This window comes from Gobius niger (assembly GCF_951799975.1).
Source record: "Gobius niger genome assembly, chromosome: 16".
NCBI lineage: Eukaryota > Metazoa > Chordata > Actinopteri > Gobiiformes > Gobiidae > Gobius > Gobius niger.
Genome location: NC_136867.1, coordinates 17,396,446 through 17,417,811, shown reverse-complemented (window position 1 = coordinate 17,417,811; position 21,366 = coordinate 17,396,446). Strand labels below are relative to the sequence as shown.

Genomic DNA, 21,366 nt, shown 5'->3' with positions numbered 1-21,366 from the left:
TCATAATGCTTTTTTTCTGTACTCAAAGCACTTTACAGAATGTCAATGATTTACTCCTCTGCTCCTATGGGGCTGACTGATGGAAATGTGGCTGACAATCCAATCAAACTTATAACATATAAAGTGTTTTTCATACTCAAGTGCGTCACAAAGTGCGTAATGTTAAAAACATTCTCGTCCGGCTCACCCTCCCAACCCCAACATTGAAACCGGGCCTCTTCGATCTCCACCAATCATCACTCATTCACTTACCACATCTAAACAATGGTAGTCTTGCCCAAGAACAAATTGTCAATATGGCATTGAATCACCTGCCAGCTGAGCGGACATATACCCCTACTTAAGAGAAATAAGAGAATCTTCTGACATTATCAGGTCATGTGACGGTATGACCTCTCTGTTGCAGGTGAATGTTCGCGTCACTACGATGGATGCGGAGCTGGAGTTCTCCTTTCATCCCAACACAACAGGCAAACAGCTGTATGACCAGGTCAGGATTGCACCACAACAAAAGCTGCTTTAAAACAAGCAACCGCTTTTATTAAATGAATTGCTTCTGCCTCCAAATCTAACATGTATGTGCATTTGTTCACTGTTGTGCACAGGTTTCCAGAACCATCGGCCTGCGTGAGACCTGGTTTTTCGGTTTGCAATTTGTCGATAGCAAAGGATTCATCACATGGCTCAACAATGAGAAGAAGGTACAATGTTTATGACAAATACTTGCCAGCTTAGCAGTCAGTCACCTATTGTTTCATTTTATATACAGTTCATAGTAATAAAATATTGGTGAAAACAGTGGAAATAGTTCAGTTATAATACGCTGTATGAACAAGATATAAAATAAAATAAAAGAAGAGGAGTTATGAAATGAAACTCAGGAGTTACATGTCATCAGAAGGGGTTGTATAGTTGTACTTTTGATAATTACTTTAGATAATTGTGTTCTAAAGCTGTAACTAACAGAGATAAAAGGTCTTAGTTATAGACCCATAATATGATACTATAATAATAAAACAATAAACATATATTTTCCACACCTGAACTGACATCAATTCTTTTCACAAGCAAAAGTACTTGCCAATGGATTTTTGTTTTAAATAATTTAATTTAAAGTATAATTTAGAGATAATTTAGAGATTTTATTTGGTATGTCAACAGTTTTTTTTTTAATTTTCATGGTCATGTATTTAGTCATTTAAAAAACTACAATCAAGTATAAAGTTAGCTCTTAGACATAAGCCAAACTCTGACAGGGGCGTGTCTAAACGTTTTTCAAGGGGGGGCCCAGGGGTGGCATTTTTTCAGCAAAATAAGAATTCTGGTAAATTTTAGGAATATATGAATGAGTGCTCATGGCTATTTCCCATTTCTGTTAAAGTTTGGTACTATGTTATGAGTAAAATTGAATTAAACTCTCTTCTGACCCCAGTATACTACCTCAAGCCCTATAGGGTGGCACCTGGAGGGGCCAATCAGATTCCAGGGGTGGCCTGTGTTAACCTGGTCATCCCTAGATCCTAGCCTCTGCCGACTAGTTTATAGGAACAAGGAGTCTGCTGTGTTTCTAAAAGTTATATACATTTTTTTGGTCCCAGGTGATGGTGCAGGACATCCGGAGGGAGACCCCGCTGCAGTTCAAACTCAGGGTCAAGTTTTTCCCGGAGGACGTCACAGAAGAGCTGATCCAGGACGTGACCCGCCGCCTCTTCTTCTTACAAGTGAAAGAGGACATCCTGACAGAGGACATCTACTGCCCCCCGGAGACCGCAGTGCTCCTGGCCTCATACGCCGTCCAGGCCAAGTTTGGAGAGTACGACAAGTCCGTGCACCAGACGGGATACCTGGTCAACGAGCGCCTGCTGCCAAGGAGGTAGGGAGGATGAAAGTCCCATTGGTGCTCAGCAACGTAGCACAGCTGCCCTGGGGTTGACTGATGAAGTGTGCCTGCCAATCTCAAACTACCATCTATATAGGTAGCGGTTGAATTGTCTTGCCCAAGGACATTCACCACTTAAATATTTTTAATCAATATAATGCAGTGTTGCTTAAACGTTTCACTCCAAGTACCACAAACGTTATGCTTTCTCGGGAGCTGAAACCAGGGCTAAACCAGGTATTTAAAAGGAATCCCTATGTGTAATGTCTAAAGTATCTAAATTTCAGATAAAGCGAGACCCTATCATGTGACATCTCTGTATGTAAAAGATGCATTGTTGAACAGGTGCACTTGGGGCCAGTGCTGTTCAAATAGAAAGTGTGATGTAATCGTATGAAGAATGAGAGAGCCTCAGGATTTCAGTGTAAGGAGCACATAAATCAATATTTAACCAGGTTTCAGGGTAAACCGTGAGTTTTACAAGAAGCCGGATGCCTTTGTCGTGTGTCACCTCCTGTTGGTTTTGGTGAATTGTTACAGAAAAATGAGTAAACTGGTAAAGAGTAACGTGCTCTTCACAGATTTCAGTTATATTTAATTATATGATATAAAGGTAAAGGTGCTTTATTGTTTTTAATTATGTATCCTGTAAGGTTTTAATTACAGCTAGGCACGCTAGGAAAATAAAAGGAAATAAATAGCACTATTTTTTTTTTCTTTGCTGCATCTGTAGCATTCTATATTTTCCCTGTTTTCATAAAACCAAAGCAATTTTATGTGTGACCTTTATAACTATTTTCTTTTATTTGTGCAGAGTCTTGGACCAACACAAACTGTCCAAAGAGCAGTGGGAGGAGAGGATCCACATCTGGCACCAGGAGCACCGCTACATGTTCAAGTGAGTCCAACTCACTCAAAAAAAGAAGTAACTTCTAGATTTTATACACGGTTTAGTGACTTGAAACTGAGGATACCTGTTGTGTGAGGAGTAATGTTGTACAGTTGAGAGTTGTGTTTTCCAATCTTTTCCTGCATAAAATATATATGAAGTTCCAAGTACCTCAAGGCCTGGCTCAGACAATTTGCTGAATGTTCCTCCCTGCTCTTCAACCCATTTCACTCTGTGCTGTCCTGTCAAATAAAACCTGCTGGCCCAAACAGAAAAACAAATATCATACAGGAGGCCTAGAGTAAGACTACACTTTGAAAACCTACCAGAGAGTTAACAACAAGAACAAGAGCTTTAAAGGATGAGCTCAAGACCGAAACATCTTCCTTTCTTGTCCAATGCTATGTCATAGTGTATTCAAAACTTTGTGAACAGGGAGGAGTCCATGATTGAGTACCTGAAGATCGCTCAGGACCTGGAGATGTACGGAGTGAACTTTTTTGAGATCAAGAACAAGAAAGGCACTGATCTGTGGCTGGGAGTGGACACATTGGGAGTCAACATTTACGGGAAAGAGGACAGGTAAAGAGATTGTTAATTGATCAAAGCCACAGTCATTTGAAACTTAGACAGCACAGTAATAGCATTGTAATCATTAATTTATTCCATGGTATTATCACTAGTCTTTACTCTAACCTCTATTTTAGCCCTGTATCAAGTCTGTCAATTACCATATAATATTAAAACAGAGCTTTGAAATGCATGATCTCTAATTATCCCAAATTACAATGTTATTTCCACCCTATGCTGCAAGACTAAGTGCATCCTAAAATTCCTTATTGGTCCCAAAAACATCTGTGCTTATTCACCATTGACATCCTTGGTTTTTTTATGATTACCAGCACCAGCGACATATTATATTTTTAGTTCATTATTTTTATTGATGGTTTAAAAAAAGATGACACAAGTCTCTTGACACAGATTCACTCCTCATGGCTGGTCATCGGCTTCTCAGTTAAACGAATTCTCATACATTCAAAACAAGTTGAATGTCTGAGAATTATTTTTTTGTTTATATTAATCTCATTGACCAAATTACAGACCACAATAGTTGGTATCTAAAATATGCACTTACTTTGACTCATTCAAACCTTCATAGTTTATTGATATATGGAGACAAACTAGTCGACAGCCAGGTCAATACATGAGTCAAACAACAGTCAATGACCTCTGCAGATATGACGACACAGCCTGGGCTTGCATCAAGAGTTCTAGTTGTAAATTCCTGTATAACAGCACTTTTTGTTCAATCAGACTCAAACAAAGATCTTTCTGTATTTTTCAGGCTTACTCCTAAAATCGGGTTCCCCTGGAGTGAAATCAGAAACATTTCCTTCAATGATAAGAAGTTTGTGATTAAGCCCATTGACAAGAAGGCGCCGGTAAGTTATTCGTTATGAGCATGTGAAATTCTAATTAATTTAATATGTCCATTCTATCCATGGGTTTGTTAGGTTGTGTATTTTGGACAAAATGCTAAGTTCATTTATTAGGTTAATTAGTTTATTAGGATAGAACGTTAAGGGGCAGTATGTTATAAGGAACATTTACAGAAATAAGCATGCCAGGTTATAGCAAAAGTTGTGTTTCCATCCTTTAAATGTATTTAATTGAGATATTTGCTTGATGTGATTCCAGGACTTTGTTTTCTACGCGCCCCGTTTGAGAGTGAATAAGCGCATCCTGCAGCTCTGCATGGGGAACCACGAGCTGTACATGCGCCGCCGCAAACCCGACACCATCGAAGTCCAGCAGATGAAGGCCCAGGCCAAAGAGGAGCGACTGCAGAGGAAGATAGAGAGGTCTGGAGGGAGCAGGGGGAACTGGGACTAAGAGCTATAGGGCAGTGGTTCTCAACCGGTTTAGCTTCAGGACCCACCCAAATATTGTGGCAACTAGCTGACCCAAAATTTCTAAACTATTTATTTCAGTTTGACACTTTCATAGAACATATACTCAGATGGGAGAGACAAAGCAGAACTAATTTAAGGATAAACCAAAAGTGACAACAAGGGCTATACCAAGTCCAACCAAAACCTCGTTTGAACCAAGACCAAATTAAGCCATATTCCTCGCCTAAATTACTAGACTTAATGAGGCTTCTGGCTATCCTGGACTTAATCATGACTGAACCCGGCTTAAGTCCTGACTGTGGCTTAACCCCGAGCTGTGTACATGTTGCAGGGATCAGCTGGAGAGAGAGAAGAAGCAGAGAGCGACGATGGAGCGAGAGAAGGAGGATATGGAGAGGGAGAAACGGGAGATGATAATAAGGCTGCAGGAGTACGAGGAGACCACCAGAAGAGCAGAGAGAGGTCAGACATGCATAGCTGTATCAAAATGTATTTTATAATACTCAATTATTATTATTAGACAATTATTGCTCAAACTTTTCCCACCCAGTAACGCCAAGACTTGAGTCACAGGTTTTTGACATAGTTTGCTGCTGTGTCCCGCAGAGCTGCAGGAGCAGTTGGAGCGGGCCATTCGCCTTGAGGAGGAGCGACGCAGGGTGGAGGAGGACGCGGCCCGACTGGAGGCAGAGCGTATGGAGGCCATCATTGCGAAAGAGGAGCTGGCCCGACAGGCAGAGGACCAGCTCAAGAACCAGGAGCACCTGGTGAGCCACAAGAAAGCATTAACCTGAACACACACGGGCTGTACATGCATTTCTAAATATGCTTACAAGATATAGATTATTAAAAGTAGTGTGCTTAGCAATGCTTATTTTACTTTTTTTTTCATGGATACAAGGGAACATCAAATATTCCCAAGGTACAAAAAGAGTACTTTGTTAATTCACAGTCACTGCACTGTAACATATTTACACAAACGAATTAACAGAGTAATCAGTTGTTTTGAGGAGAAATTTTCTTCACTGCATGTGTTGTTTTCATATTATACAAAATGAAATGATGTCACATGCACTGTAAGATGGGGATCAGGAGTCTGTTTTCCAAGGTAATATCCAAAAAGAAAAAAGTTTCACCTGGTTGAAACAGTGTCTATCCCAGTAAATCAGACTTCACTTGCCCATCTCTGTGAAGGAATTATAGGACGTTGTGCTCCATGATAATATAGACGATTTAGGCTGCAATATTTATACTGCAATGTTGTGATCCGAATGTCTTTTCCCACTCTTCACTCCCTTTCACACCACTGTCCTATCAAACACCGATTCATAAAACAATGAGAGAGAGAGGAAGAAAGAGCAGGTGTCCTCTGTCATATTTGTACTCTACACTCTGTGCTCTTCCCTCAGGCGGCGGAGCTGGCCGAGTACGAAGCCAAGATCGCTGTTCTGGAGGAGGCCAAGAGAGTCAAAGAGGAGGAGGCTGATACATGGCACAGCAAGGTTAGTGTTATAACATCGCAATAGGACGACACTTTTTTCTACAACTTGGATGTGCATGGTAAAACATTAAGACCACTATTATGTGTTTTACATTCACAAATGACCAGTTGGATTTTAGTTAAAACTACTCAGATACATTTCTTGTGTAAAACATTCAAATCTTCTCATTATATGACTGTATGTCTGAAGGCCATCGAGGTCGAGGAGAATCTGGTTCGGACTAAGGAGGAGCTGCAGACGGTCCAGACATCCAACTCAGTCCACAGTAGCTCCTCTTCCTCCTCGGACAGTGAGAGCGATCACGAACACAGTGAGGAAAACAGCTCCTACAGCGCTGAGCTGCACCAAAATGAGATCCACGACCACCGCGAAGAGGAGGAGCGGATGACCGAGGCCGAGAAGAATGAGAGGCTGCAGAAACAACTCCAGGTCAGACAGGGCACAGACACACTATCCACTTCCTCTGCCGAGTTTTCAACCATAACATAACCATTTTATATATTGTAAATGAAGAATTAATGAGGTGAAGTGCCTCCGATGACCCACATATGATCAAATAACACATTCATAACAAACAACTGTGATTTTATTGTCTTCTTGGACCAGCAGCAAAAGTATCCAAAAACTGTACTCCAGATTATGTAGAAAAAAAACTCATTTATAAAGTTACAAATACTGTTTGGTTTTAAACTACAACAACTACTATTACTTGATACTAGTATGACAACCATTAACATTTGAAACACTAGCAATTACTATCTCTGCTTCTGTTACCATCAATACATTGACTAAAAATTGTTACTTCCTCCTTCATTACTACCACTTTTAAGCCATGACTTTTACTGCCACTACTTCTATCGATTCATGTAAATTGTAAATTACAGGTCCTGGTGATTATGGACTATTTTTTCTAGATTGCAAAGAATATTTACTCTCACTAACTTAAGTAAAAGTACAACGAGACCACACAGTTACCGAGATGTGACTCTAAATGTCTAGATTATGACTTATTTTTGCTAAAACAGGACAGCCGTTTGCATGTAAACACACTAATGATGCTGTATGAATGATGCCAAAATATGAGCTTCTTCATCACAGGATTACACAGGATTTATCGTTGGGCATTGATGCACACTGGAGCTCAACTTTGGGCGTAATGCTTTAAAATATATGCTTAGATGTTTTTGGATGACGTGGTTAAGTTCGACCGTGGCTGTGAGAAGTGCTGTTTGGTCCAAATCACAGAAATCATTCAGTATAGTGAAAGACAGTGTGTGGTTATAAAAAAGTAACAAAGTGAAAATATCAAAGTAACCAACAATGGTGTCTACAAATGTGATACCATAGAGGAAGTTGAGAGCAAAGGAAACTGTTCTAAAGTGGTTCAAAATAGAAAGTGGTTTCGCTCAGTTTGTGCTCGTGATATTGTAGTCTCCATTACGACTGGTTATGTTTGTATTCTACCTCGATCAAACAAACTGCCTTGGTCCTGCTGAGTGTAATTGTAAATAGATTATCTTACTTGGACAGCACCAAAACAAATGGTGATTTATGGATGAAGTGCTAATACAAGAATCTCATGCTGCCCATGAAAGATCACAGATTTTATGCATAATAAAAACTAATGGAGACAGATAATTGTATTGTCAGAGGACGTTATATAATTCAAAATAATGTTGTTGTTAATTTCAACAAACAAAATTGTGATTTCAGTTTGATTTTGATTAGTTGTGCAGCCCTATACTTAGTTAGTTTATGGTTTATTGAAACAGGGACAATGTACTGAACCATAAGTCTTTACAAAAGAGGAGATGATTTGTACCTGATTTAGCTAAGCAGCTATTTTCCATCCGCAGTCCCTGGACTCTAGGTGAAACTCTAGGTTTTACAAATAAAACCTAGACTTTTAAGTTCAGCATTATAGTGATGTGTTAACTGCGTTTCACATCATTTATTCTTTCAGTTTTACTTATTAAAGGGGTGATATCAAGCAAATTTACTTTTGGAAGCTTTTAATGTGATGCCATTGCTTCCTTATCAGAAGTTACATTTCAATATGTTCATGCAGGTTTGAGTAATCCTGTTAACCATGGTCAGCTCTGCACTTAGACTGCGTTTATCTTTGCTCAAATAGGTGGTTTATACTTTTTTTTAAATTCCTCCTGCTGCCAGTGGAGAGCGCTCTAAGCAACAAACGAGATGCAAAAGAGCTGTCATTACTCATCATGCGTCTTTGCCATTCAAGTTAAATGATAAAATGTGAAATATCAATGCTGTGTTGCACAAAAGTTGGGTTTTAAGCCACAATTACACAAGATATGTCCACTTTAAACCTTTCGCAACACTGGCTTCCGTCGTCTGAGTTAAGTCCTCTGTCCTTTTCCTCTCCAGGCCTTGAGCTCAGAGTTGTCCACCGCCCGCGACGACAACAAGAAGACAGTAAACGACATGCTCCACGCCGAAAACGTGCGCGCCGGTCGGGACAAGTACAAGACTCTTCGGCAAATCCGCATGGGCAACACCAAGCAGAGGATTGACGAGTTCGAGGCTTTGTAGAATCGTCAGTAAATCTAATCTAAAATACCTCGCCATGGCCGTTAATTTTACTTCATTATTGAGACACACAAGGGAAACTCCAAGGAGGTTTGGGGGGAAATGACTACAATAGCTTGCACAATATAGACACCGGATGCATTGCACAAATGGCTTCGAGGAAGGGGAGGGAAGGAAATTATCTTGAATTTAAAAATGGAAATATTTAAAGAAACACACAATTGTTCCAATGTAATGAATGTAATGAATTATGTCTAAAGATATGTTACTAGTTGAGTTTTGTTTTTGGAGGGAAACACTTGTTGAACTCTAGCACAACCCACAAGTCCATGTTCTGATACACCATTTGTAATACATTAATGTTGTGCACCCCTATATAGCCTGAGTTCCCATCCTTTAAATACACTTTTTTCCCCCTGATATTTGCTATGAACAAATGTGTTGTACAAGTTATGTCAAGTTAAAAAACGTTTTTAATTCACAAAAATGGCATTAATCCTTTGTGCGCTCCAAGTCAGTGAATGTACCATGAAGTAAGCACCACCTATTTCATGTCTCCAATTACAATAAAGACTATTTAACTCCTCGGAAAATGCGTCATTGTGTGTTTACAGATTATAAGGAAAGGGGAACGCCGGCCTGTAAAACAAAACAGTTATTTTAGTTTAGTTGTGGCACTTTGTTATGGCTCAATGGACAAAGATTTCTGAATTGTGCATTTGTGAGTTTTGCTAAAAGGATTGCTGACATGGCCTGTTCATATTCATCCAAATGTTGTTGTTTTTATGGAGTTTATTGTTCAATTTCTCTGTACTGCTTTTAATTCACAAGACGGCATTACAATAAGGTTCAGACCACTCCCTTTTCTTTTTAAAACAATCAGATATTCCACTATTTGCAAGTGTGACATGTCAAAATACATGTGTAGAACAGTAGAGCCTGACGTGGACATTTGAATCTCTCAGTTGTACAATAAGCCCAGTGTAATATTTTGCCGTTTTGCATATCCTGATCCAGAAACAAATGGACTTCTTTCTTGGAATGCAAATCTACACTGGAAGTCTACAGCTACAGGAATGTGGATGTTTTTGAATGGACTAAATAATATTTACACAAAATAGGTTAATTATTTGAACCATGACTATGTTTTTTTTTGGCTAACATAGACTTTGTATCGAAGTCTTCATAGTGACATAATTCCCCTTAATAAGAGCATTTATATCTCATTGTAATGAACATGTAGAGAGACAAGGATGTGCCTTGGATCAATATTTACTCAAGAGAAAACGTTATCTGGAGGTTGCTAGACAACTTATGGAGCCAGTAAAGCTGCCTGTTTAAATAACCACCATACTTGGTCAATATTTTACCTTCAAATGACCTCGGGATCGCACTTTGTTTTATTTGAAAGAGGCATGAGCTACTTGTTGGAGGAAACGCTGTTTATTTTGGCCTTTATTGGACGTAGAGCGTGTGCGTAAAGCTCCTGCTCCGACAACTCCGTGGGATTGCCCAGTGTGTGTGTGTGTTTTGTTTTTTTTCCTCGGCGGAATCTAAATATAATGCCGTGACAAATAGTCCAAATACAGTAGCAACCCAACTGTGATGTGGGGGTGGTGCTGAAAGAACAGCTCTTTCTGTCTCCACGCGCCTCACTGTTGGATCGGGACTCGAGGAGCGAAGGCAAGGTCGGGGAACAAAAAACGGACATAACAAAAACTAATTTGAGCGCGCGAGTGTTTTTTTTTTTTTTTCCTCACCATGAAGCGGCAAAACGCGCGGACTCTGGCTCTCATCGTCAGCATCCTCACCTATTTGGTGGTGGGAGCCGCGGTATTTGAGACCCTCGAGTCCAAACAGGAGAAAAGTCACAAGCGGCGGCTCGACGCGCGGAAATACGAGCTGATGCGCAAACTGAACTTAACCAAAGAGAACTTCGAGGAGCTGGAGGCCGTGGTGCTGCAGCTCAAGCCGCACAAAGCCGGGGTTCAGTGGAAGTTCGCGGGCTCCTTTTACTTCGCCATCACTGTGATCACAACTATAGGTGAGTGAGTGAGTGATGGGAGCGCGGGACAGGTGCACGCTGAGGGATGAGGCCATGCCGTGAAAGTTGTGCACGAGGCGAGCGGCTATGATATATTTTTTTTAAAGGCAAATTGTTGGCTATTCTGTTTTACTGACGGTTTGAAATGATTGATATAACATTACGACGTTAGGAGGAATGGCGAGATGAAATAAACAATGAACAAGGATGTCTACTATGGTTGGATTTCGGTTTTGATTGCAGTCTCAAATGACGACTAAACAATCATCGCCTAAAAAGCCACATTTGAACCATACTAGGGCCTGTCCATGGGTCTGAAAAGGTGACACATTAGGACTGTTGCCCTGGCAATAACAATTTAAATAACGAAATAGTCCACCTGATATTGAAAAGTTATCAAAATGGCACACTCAACAGGAAAACAAATGCGACTGAAATCAATCCAAAAGCCTTGATTAGATGAGGTCTGTACGACACCACGAAGCAGGGGACTGATGTTCTTATGACTGTGCAAATACAGTGGGTGGCAAAAGTGAGCACACCGTTTGGAGTTTCTCACACTTCTGCCTAAATTGGTCATAAAATGTGGTCTTTTTAAAATCATAAGAATGAGTTAACAGTGTCTGCTTAAACTAATGCCACCCAAACATTTACATTTTATCATATTTTTATTAGTGCTATAAAATATGATAAAATGCAGAAAAACCTGAGACATTCACAACAGCGCGGAATAAGTAAGTGAACCCTTGAATTAAATAGCTGGCTGACCCTACTTTTACAGCAATAAGTGCTTTTCTGTAGTTTCAGATTAGACACAACGATCAGGGTGAATCTTAGACTTTTCCTCTTTACAGAACTGCTGCAGTTCAGTGAGATTCTGGCGGTGTACTCACTTATTCCCTGTCCTGTGAATGTTTACATGTTATGGCCAATACAAATATGATCAAATGTAAATGTTTGGGTGGTATTAGTTTAAGCAGAGACTATTTAATCATTCTCACGATTTTGATGAAGATCAGACCACATTTTATGACCAATTTAGGCAGAAATGTGAGAAATTCCCAACGTGTACTCACTTTTTCCTCCCACTGTATAGCCTATATTTGCACAATTCATAAGAACATCAGTAGAAATGCAAAAACAAATCAAAGCACATCCTACTTTTGATTGAGACTAACTCACGTGGCAAACTACAATCACTGATCGTCTGTCTGCAAGATAGAAAGCTGAAGTAAGATCTTTGAGGCAACTTTATAATGATTAGGCCTAACAAAGAGACACAGTTTTTTTCTTTTAGGTTAGTCTTTAGTACTACCATAGAAAACTACCACAGTTTTTCATTCTATATTTGCACGAGCAGGAAAAGGATATGTTTAATGACAATCTCCGAAACAGGCTCCGCAGGTTGGTTTCAGTAACTCCAGAAACACCATTATTAGTTTTCACACTTGAGGTTAAGGAAGGTTATACCAATGTGTTTTATTTCCAGTGTTTACAATTTCCTAGCAAACAACAGAGTGGTGTTGTGTGTGGGATATCAAACTGTAAAAATCCGAGCGTGTTCATGTCACTCGAGTCTCTGATGAAGTGAGAAGTGATGTGTTACAACAACTGACTGGGATTTTGCATATTGGCTCATGCTCTGGTGGAGGCTGACACTTCCAACTGATTTCTTCTTTTCTGTGGTGACAAGTACCTTACTATTATAAGAATGGGAAACCTCTAACTGTATTTAAACCACTGCTGCCTGCTTCCCCTTTTGGCTTCTTATAGATATTTGATTTCATTTCCCTTTCAACATTACTTTTTTACACTTATCCCGTCTGTCCCATACAGGTTATGGCCACGCAGCTCCCAGCACCGACTCAGGGAAGGTCTTCTGTATGTTCTACGCTCTGCTGGGGATCCCTCTCACCCTCGTCATGTTTCAGAGCCTGGGCGAGCGCATCAACACCTTTGTGCGCTACCTGCTGCATCAAGCCAAGAAGTGCCTGGGCATGCGGCGAACCGAGGTCTCTATGGCCAACATGGTCACCGTGGGCTTCTTCTCCTGCCTCAGCACCCTCTGCGTGGGCGCCATCTTGTTTTCTCAGTCCGAGGGGTGGAGCTTTCTGCACGCCTTCTACTACTGCTTCATCACGCTGACCACCATCGGATTTGGAGATTACGTAGCTCTTCAAAAAGACGAAGCTTTGCAAAACTCCCCGCGATATGTTGCGTTCTGCTTTGTCTACATCCTCATGGGGCTGACGGTGATCGGGGCCTTTCTGAATTTGGTCGTGCTGAGATTTTTGACTATGAACATGGAAGACGAGAGGCGGGACGCTCGGCAAAAGGCTCTGATGACCTACAACAAGCCAAGAGCGGAGGTGACGAGACTTCTTCCACTCTCCGCGGCCAACACACATGTAGCAGAAACAAAATCGAACGACTTAAAAGGCGTGTATACAGAGGTTCTCCATTTCCAAACGATATGCTCCTGCCTTTGGTACAGGAGCAAGGAGAAATTGCAAAGTTCCTCATCAATGATACCAGAGCTGGCTATTTCTGACCCCTATCTCCAAACAGAAAGCCACTACATTGACCCAGGGACTACAGGCTGCGTGTGCACACCAAGACATTGCAGCACCAATATAAGCTCAATAACATCAGGCCTATTATCCCCATTTAGAGCTTTTAAGAGACGCAGCTCAGTGTAGCCTCCATCCAGTGCAGCAGATTGGACAAGACAATACGGCACAATGCACGATCATCCAGCCAAAAAAAAAACGATGACAGAAATTTGGCATGAGACACAAGGAGTGGGAACGTTCCTGGTGCTATAAACTTCAACAGGCGGACGCTAAGAGGGAGAGTGCTGCTGCCGTGAGCGAAATGAATACGAAACCCTCAAAAAGTGTGTGTTAGCAAATGAATGCAATGTACACACACACCGACTTTATAAGGTTGTTCTACGGAGATAGGAACCTGAGATGTCAATACTAAGGGCTGCATTAGTTGTTATCGATCTATGACTAAAATGCAGTCTGGATATTGTGGAAAGCTGAATGTACGGCAATAATGATACCCATCAGAACCTCAAATGAGTAGTCACAATAACTTTGATTGGATTTCTTTGTGTGCCCTGCTGGTATTGTTTTCTAATAACGTGCTGCACCATCATGTGATAAAAACGTGATGTACAGTGTAAACAACCACTGACCAGAGAATAGAGCGAATGAGTGATAGCATTAGTCATGGCTTATTCACTGTTTTTCTACTGATTTTTTTTTTCTTTGTTTCTTTTTTAATGACCGAAATCACAGATTAGATGACAATGAACAGCCTCATTGTCATCTGAACGAAGGCTACACCCTTCAAAATGCTGTTTCCCTATAGGTGTCATCGGTTACAGTCCACTTCCGGTCAAAGATGATTATTGTTGAGATCAAATCCAATCACAGCAAAACAATAGACAGTCTTACTCTCTACAGGAACCTTTTCTATAGTGTAGGTTGATGTAACAAATTCATCACACATTTTGGTAGCCTGTCAAAGACTAGTTACATAGGAAAAGAAGGGACCAAACACACAACACCAAGTATCAAACGTTCACAAATCTCAGGACACTTTCATGTTTGTGTGATTTTAAAGCTGACCATAACTCAAAATGACTCAAAGTGGAGCAGCCTGTTGATGTGGGCTCCGTCCTCAGCTGCGACTACATCACAATGTTATGTAACGACAGAAAGTTCAGAAAACCATGATCACAAAACACAAAATCATTCATCCAACGAGCTCATACAACTGAAAACATTAATATACACAATTACTGCAATGCCGCAGTGCAAGAGGATTGGCAGCAAATCTGACATTTAAAAAGCACCACGTTGATTTCTGAGACTGCTCATAGTTGAGATTGCAATTTCAGTAAAAATCCTATGAATTGCATGGCCCGAAGCATGTCATCAGGATATTATGCCAAACATTCTAGTTTTAGCTTTTCTGCCGTGCTCAGTGTTAGAGAAACAACAATGTGTTTGAGAGGATAGATGAAGAATACGCAGCAGTCTGGATGTCTTATACAGGAGAAGTTTATTTACCAGACATTGCGCTCGTCCTACCATTCAAGTCTGTCCATGCTTTCACAGAAAAGGGATAAACACCCTGTCGAGCATCATGCTGATACGCGAGCAAAACATTCAGTGGCTGAGAGTGGCGCCTGAGCAGCACAGTCAAGGCTATGACAGAGATAGTACGACTTTACAGCTTGACCCAGTATTATAAATAGCGATTTAATTGTATCATCTAACACTCAGAAATGCTATATTTTGGAGTACACAAATGTATTGATATTTGAGAGTAAAACAAAAAACCAACGCACTCCTGCCATATCATAATTCTCTTTTTTAATTTTCTAAAAAGCCTTTAATATATATCACAATAAAGGCTTTTTCGAAAAATGTAAATGGAGATTTTGTTTTTCTCTTAAGCCTTTGTTCCGCACCTTCCCCCCCAAAAAACAAATTTTGTTATTGACTTCCTGAGCACTTTGTGTCTAGTTTCTCCTGTATTGCTGTTTATTTTGAAAAAGCTCCAGGCAAAGAACTGTTTTTCAGGCAATTTCCGGGACTCTTGACTCACGAGTTTTGAGGGGAAGTAACTCGTGACCATTGACAGAAAATATCCCGTCAATGCTCGTGACGAGACTTGAGGTTCAGGCGAGAACATTTTGATTGTTGGACCAAGGATTCGGACCTCTGAGTATGAACTTTTATAAACAAGCTTTAATAAAATTGCATAGGGGTGTCCATACAGTGGATGCTGCAAGGAAAATAAGAAAACTCCTAAATGAGTTGGAATTGTGACTCAGAAACAGGCAGTATTACCATAGGTGATAACTCGATTTGGACTCTATTTTAATGACTCTGAGTTGCACCTTCACTATTAGGACTTGGACATGAACTTGCAAATTGAAGACTTGAATTCGGACTTGAAACTGTTGTAATTAAAAATCTATTTGTTGTCCGGCTTTTAAGTAAAATGCTTCGTATGATCTCAGCTCATGCAGTGCAATAATGGCAGCACATAAACCAAATCATGTGTTATTTTCCCACATATTGAGAGGCTTGTCTTGTTTGAATTTAAGTCTAGGCTGCATCTGCACAGAGCTATAGATGCAAACTATTTTGAGCCATGGTTTGCTGCGGCAGACGGGAGGGGCTTTACAACTTGGGACAAAGGATAATGAGGCACTTGTCAATCATCTGCAATTACTGTAAAAATCTTTCAAAGGGAAAATCCACCCTCACTCACACCATTTCCCGCGATTCTCAAGCCATTTTAGGACTAAATGTTGCACCACCCATTCCTTCCGGTAAAGAGTAAAATAAGGTAACTAGAGCGGACAACCATTTCAGACGTTACAACTAAAATATGTAATAGTCAAGTTGATGCAAAAGTTAGTTTTATTAAATTAATCTTTGTTTTTAAAGGTACTCTTCCCTAAGCGAATAACAAAAGCTTTACCCAAAAAGATAAAGTTAAAATATATTGTACCTTATCGAAAGAATAATTAGTTATGTTTGTGTGCAGTGCTTTTCACATAACAGAGGACACAAGGGACAACTTTCTTGTTTTGTTTAAATCTTTCCATGGTGGTGAGCTATGTATGTAGTCACAGCTGCCCTCGGGACACAACTCTGAGCCCCTGGGCTGCTCAAAGTTGTCTCACGGTCTCCCATCCAGGCACTAACCAGACCCATCCTTTAAAGCTTCTGAGATCTTAAGAGATCGGTTATTCACTAGGCGATAAGATCCTGTCAGAAGAAGCAACCTTTCTGGAGGAGAGTCATACCACAACTCATGTAATCTTTGGAGGAAAGTTTATAACCAGCACAGGAGAAGCCTTCTGCTCTCATTCATCACCTTCACCTCAAACAACCTAGTCCAGTTGACGACTTTGGAAATTTCTAATACAATAATTTGTTCCATTTTCATGATACACTGATTAGATTCTTTCATTTTGTTTTATGTTTGTAGTATCACTGTAAAAACTCTACCGTTCTACCCACCTCTGGTTATGTTTGACACTGTACACCACAATTGGAAAAGAAATACATGTTTTATGAGCACCTCCAAGTAATAAGCCGGACTGCAGCACCCTTCTGTATGTCATATCCAAGTACTGTATCCAATCAAGGCTTCGTGAAGAAGAAGAAGAACTTTATTGTCATTATCCAACAGATGGGTTTTTAAGGCAGGAGCAAAGTTGTACTTGAACAAAATACACTTGAAGCTTTTTGCCTGTCGACACTTGAAACTCTGTTCAGCGTATTTTATACTGTTACTTCTCCATGGTGTGTGTGTGTGGTAAACTTGCACATGTCACTTTGGGTGAAATTTACTTTTATGGCCAGTACAGGAAGAGGAAATACTGTATACGCCTAATAAATTGATATTTTCTCCTAAAGCAAAAGCCTCTATTTAATTATCGCAATATGTGTCCACGTATGTATTTTGAAAAAATGCTGTACCTTTTGTGTGGAGGTGGGACCCCATGGATTCTTTGTTTGTTTGTCCAAAATGTCCACAGACCAGGGACAGCCCACACTCGTCACACTAGAGAGTGAGACCACATTTAAGGACAGCAGTTCAGTGATTCTTATATTGTATTATGCCGTAACAGCCAATGCTATTTGTTCAGGAGGGACATAAGTAAGAGGCTTAGTATCTTTTATAATGTTTTATCCTCTAGATCACATAATCTGCCAGTCTGACTTTTTGAGCTTTAATGATGTGATAGTATTAGTAAATTAAACACACTTACATGGTGGTGGCGCTCTCTCCTTCTCCAGAAGATGCACCGGACATATTTTATAAGTTCGTCGCCTTCACTGGACTTGTTACGATCATTTCAACGCACAAACCAGTGTTCATTTTGACGACATATTCAGTTTAAGTCTTAGTCTTTTGATGAAAATGTCGAGATTTAGTCAAAGAATTCTCTTCCATTTTAGTTTAGTTTTAGTCGACTAAACTTGCACGTAAATTTAGTCGACTAAATTTAAGTTGAATTTAGTCAACTTTGCATTTATAATATTTATTACAATCATGTTTAATCAAGGTCCTCTAGTTTATGGAGCTTCTCCCACATGAACAACCACAGAGCTGTTCCTTTGGCAGAGAATTTAATGATATGAGACTTTTTCAAACCTTGGACGTTTGGATTTATTTTACACTACCTTGATACAAGTCCCATCTAAATTTAGTACAGTGTAATGTGCTATGGAACAATGTGTAATAACTTGTAACTATGCTGTACATACATAATGGAATAATGTGTATTAGTACTTTGGAGGTACATAATGTAATAAGACCCTTAGGGTTAGGGCTTAAGGTTAGGATTACAGTTTGGGTCTTATGTCTTTTTACATTATGTACCTCCAAAATACCAATACACATTATTCCATTGTGTATGCAACCTGTAAGTACAAGTTTTTACAGCGTTACACAGCACATTACATTGTACTTAAAGCCACACCGCGTAGAATTTTACCCAAAAAATAAAATTGAAATACAAGCTTTTATTTTATGACAGATATTTTCAGCATTGAAAAATATCTCAAACCAACATGTAATTTTGCTGTGAGCGGCCTCAGCTCACCCAAAGACATGACATAACTTTACCGGGAGTGGGTACGTCTCCAGCTCGTTTCCATGGAGATGTGACTAAAGTCAGCAGAATTTGAGATTTAAACAGGTCAGGTCCTCATCCAAACCCATTCTTTGATTACCCACTGCAGAAATAGCATTTTCTGTGTCGAGCTGGTCATTAGAAAAATGTTACGCAGTGTGCCTTTAATGTGGCAGGTACAATGTATCAAGTGTAGTGTAAAATAAAGTGTTCTCCCTGTGTCTGCGTAGATTTCCTCCTTCTCCCACCTCTAAATGTACAACTCCCCTGAAAAAGATATAAAATTCAAATTAATAAAATAAAATGTACAGTACAATCACCACCACCGCTTTTTTAAAGAATGGCACACTAAGACTGTAGCCACTACTATTACTATAAATCGTGTCGCTTCTATTGAACAAGATAGCACTACTAAAGCCTCCAATTATACTAGCAAAAAATAAAGTGCAATACCAACTACTACTAAAACTATCACTAAAAGAATGACCAGCTTGTTGCATGACCTTTAGCGTGACCACATAAATACTGGTATCGTGGACAAACAGGCCCCTCATGCCGTGTATTGGCGGGTACTGCCCGTGAGAAAGCCCTGCTGAATGTATAGAAAAGTCCTTTGGTCCAGATGGCGTGGCCCTAGGAGCCCTGACACAGCTCCAGCTCCGGACAACCTACAGCAGGTGAGTCATGATATGGAGGAGGACCTTTACACCACGCTCTCTATTCTAAGTCGGACACACAATGCACATAGATCTACGTTTATTGTTTTAATGAGAAAAGCTTAGTGTTGAGTATCTGTTTTTACGACACCCTTTAAGGACATTACTGATGCACGGTCCACCTTGTGTTTACTGTGTATCAAGACTGAGGGAAACTGTAGCTCTCTCTTCACAGCAATTTGTACTTTCTTGCCTCAGGGGGTCGTTACAGCAAGTCATCAACCTCCATAACCCCACCACCATCTGCATCCTCTTTCCTCACATTATGCAACCTGACTTAGTCCTCTTGTACTCTAGCCACAATTTAAATAATTGGTCTTAATTTTGCGTCTGGCTTCCCTTACTTTTAATACCAAGATGACACAATGGCTTACTGGCTGGGCTGATACTCTCGCTTCTCTGCAAGAAGGTCCCAGGTTCAACTGCCACATCAGGTATGGGGTAAGTGTGTGACATTTGCATGTTTCGACATGTTTTGTGTTTCCGTTTCCAGACATGCACAGGACTCATTTCCCTCCAGGGACGATATAGTCTTCCAATACTAACAAGAACTGTCCTTAAATATAGCTTAATCCCTCATAAGAAAGTGAGTAACTCTGATTAAACCAGTCCATAAATTGTAACAAGCCCCACAGATAGTGCTTTAATAATAAAACATACCCACTTATTCATAAAGAAACAGTAAACATTGCTGTTGTTTTTGAATAGTGTTGCTTTTGCTTTGTCTCCTTCTTTGCGCAGGAACTTAATTAAGCAGCAGACATCATGCATTGCCCTTATGTCAAGTGCGAAGTCTTGGCTCTATATTTAGTCTAAGTTCTTAAGGCCCAGATTGTCCCTCCTCAGTTGTTTGGCTCCTTTGAACAAGACACTATGAAGTTGCAGGGATGTTTCTCACCACTCTGTGTACAACATTGGCACATACAGATGGCAGAAGTGTTTTGGATACATTTGCGCAGCTTTGCAACACAAGGAGTGGATCTAAAAGTCTGGCCCGCTGCCTAGTACCTACCAATTGTCCCTTGAGGCCATCACACTCTCAGAAAGCGAACAGAAGGAGAGGGGTCGATTGGACAGGTCCCAGTGCTGCCCCCCTGTGGACAGAGCATCTGCTGCACTCTCCTTTGGCCGCAGACTAGAGCCAGGTCACACCGACTGAAATAACTGCGCGCTGAAGTTCAAATGACGTCAGCAGGTCTGAGAGAGAGAGGCAGGTGAGAGGAGACAGTGAAGAAAATTAACTCTGCCCAAAAAAGCGATGGCCAGACAACAGGGTCGAATCATCTTCAAGACTGCAGCTCTTTAGATGTTCATAGTCCAAAAGTGGTGAACTGGGGACCACCCTCCCAACATGAATGTTGGGAGGGTGGTCTCTCTGTGAATGGGAAACAAAGCTATGGAAGCGACACTTTAGGATGCATTATCTCCTATATCTATCTATAGAGGACAATCTGACCAGCAGTGTTGGGGAGTAACGAAATACATGTAGAATACCAACTTTGAGTAACTGTATTCTGGTAAAATTACACTTTCATTTGAGTATTTAGAATACAGTTACTTTCCAAATATCAAGGGAAGACATCCCAGTACTCAATCCCTACATTTTAAATCCATATTGCACAACATTATTAATGAATGTTGTGCAATATGGATCATACACACATGTGTGTTCATACAAACATGTGTGTGTTTGCCAAGAGTTTTTGAGTTCTCAATTAAAGCCAAGTTTATAACAGGTGTTCCAACCATCCTAGTCTTCATTTTTGTAATTATACGCCACATTTATACATAAATATAATGACAATCAATGTAAACGCATGACTGTTTGTTCTTTTGGTAAGACAGAAAGGTTTGTTTACCTGCTTTACAAGTTTTGATCACTTCCTGTAATCTGCCTTTCAGACGTCACCTGGTGGTGGAGGTGACGTGTCAGTAGTGAAAGTATTCAAAGCACAGTACGCTGATTAGACAAAGTAAGGGAATACATTGCAAAATACAATTTAAGGCAAGTATTTAGTAACTAAACATGAATTCAAATTATTCACTGCTGACCAGTGCAGATGAACCCTTGTTACCCCTGTAATAAAACATACTTCCAAGAATTACAGAGTTAAGGGTAAAATTACAAAGAAACAAGTAGCTTCAGGGATTTAAGAAAAGATAGAAAACATGTTAAGCGATAATGAAAAAGTAAA

General features: G+C 40.2%; 2 protein-coding genes across 2 annotated transcripts; both read left to right on the top strand.

Moving 5' to 3' along the window:
• The first annotated feature begins 406 nt into the window (after window positions 1-406).
• On the top strand, window positions 407-9,119 carry ezra (ezrin a). The gene is made up of 12 exons (XM_079573965.1): window positions 407-490; window positions 606-701; window positions 1,599-1,873; window positions 2,694-2,777; window positions 3,204-3,350; window positions 4,114-4,210; window positions 4,467-4,630; window positions 5,013-5,143; window positions 5,288-5,448; window positions 6,091-6,183; window positions 6,373-6,612; window positions 8,575-9,119. Exons 1-12 carry the CDS (start codon window positions 428-430, stop codon window positions 8,737-8,739), a joined length of 1,716 nt encoding a protein of 571 aa, XP_079430091.1. The 5' UTR covers window positions 407-427; the 3' UTR covers window positions 8,740-9,119.
• Window positions 9,120-10,348: 1,229 nt separating this feature from the next.
• Window positions 10,349-14,267, top strand: kcnk3b (potassium channel, subfamily K, member 3b). The gene is made up of 2 exons (XM_079573945.1): window positions 10,349-10,780; window positions 12,617-14,267. The coding sequence occupies exons 1-2, from the start codon at window positions 10,498-10,500 to the stop codon at window positions 13,477-13,479; spliced, it is 1,146 nt and encodes a 381-aa protein (XP_079430071.1). The 5' UTR covers window positions 10,349-10,497; the 3' UTR covers window positions 13,480-14,267.
• The last annotated feature ends 7,099 nt before the right edge of the window (window positions 14,268-21,366 follow it).

Excerpts from the sequence above, each read along its gene's own strand:
- ezra (XM_079573965.1), top strand. The coding sequence starts at position 428 with ATGGATGCGGAGCTGGAGTTCTCCTTTCATCCCAACACAACAGGCAAA. Across the intron at positions 4,211-4,466 it reads CCATTGACAAGAAGGCGCCG|GACTTTGTTTTCTACGCGCC; the intron begins GTAAGTTATTCG and ends ATGTGATTCCAG. Across the intron at positions 4,631-5,012 it reads CTGCAGAGGAAGATAGAGAG|GGATCAGCTGGAGAGAGAGA; the intron begins GTCTGGAGGGAG and ends TACATGTTGCAG.
- kcnk3b (XM_079573945.1), top strand. The coding sequence starts at position 10,498 with ATGAAGCGGCAAAACGCGCGGACTCTGGCTCTCATCGTCAGCATCCTC. Across the intron at positions 10,781-12,616 it reads CACTGTGATCACAACTATAG|GTTATGGCCACGCAGCTCCC; the intron begins GTGAGTGAGTGA and ends TGTCCCATACAG.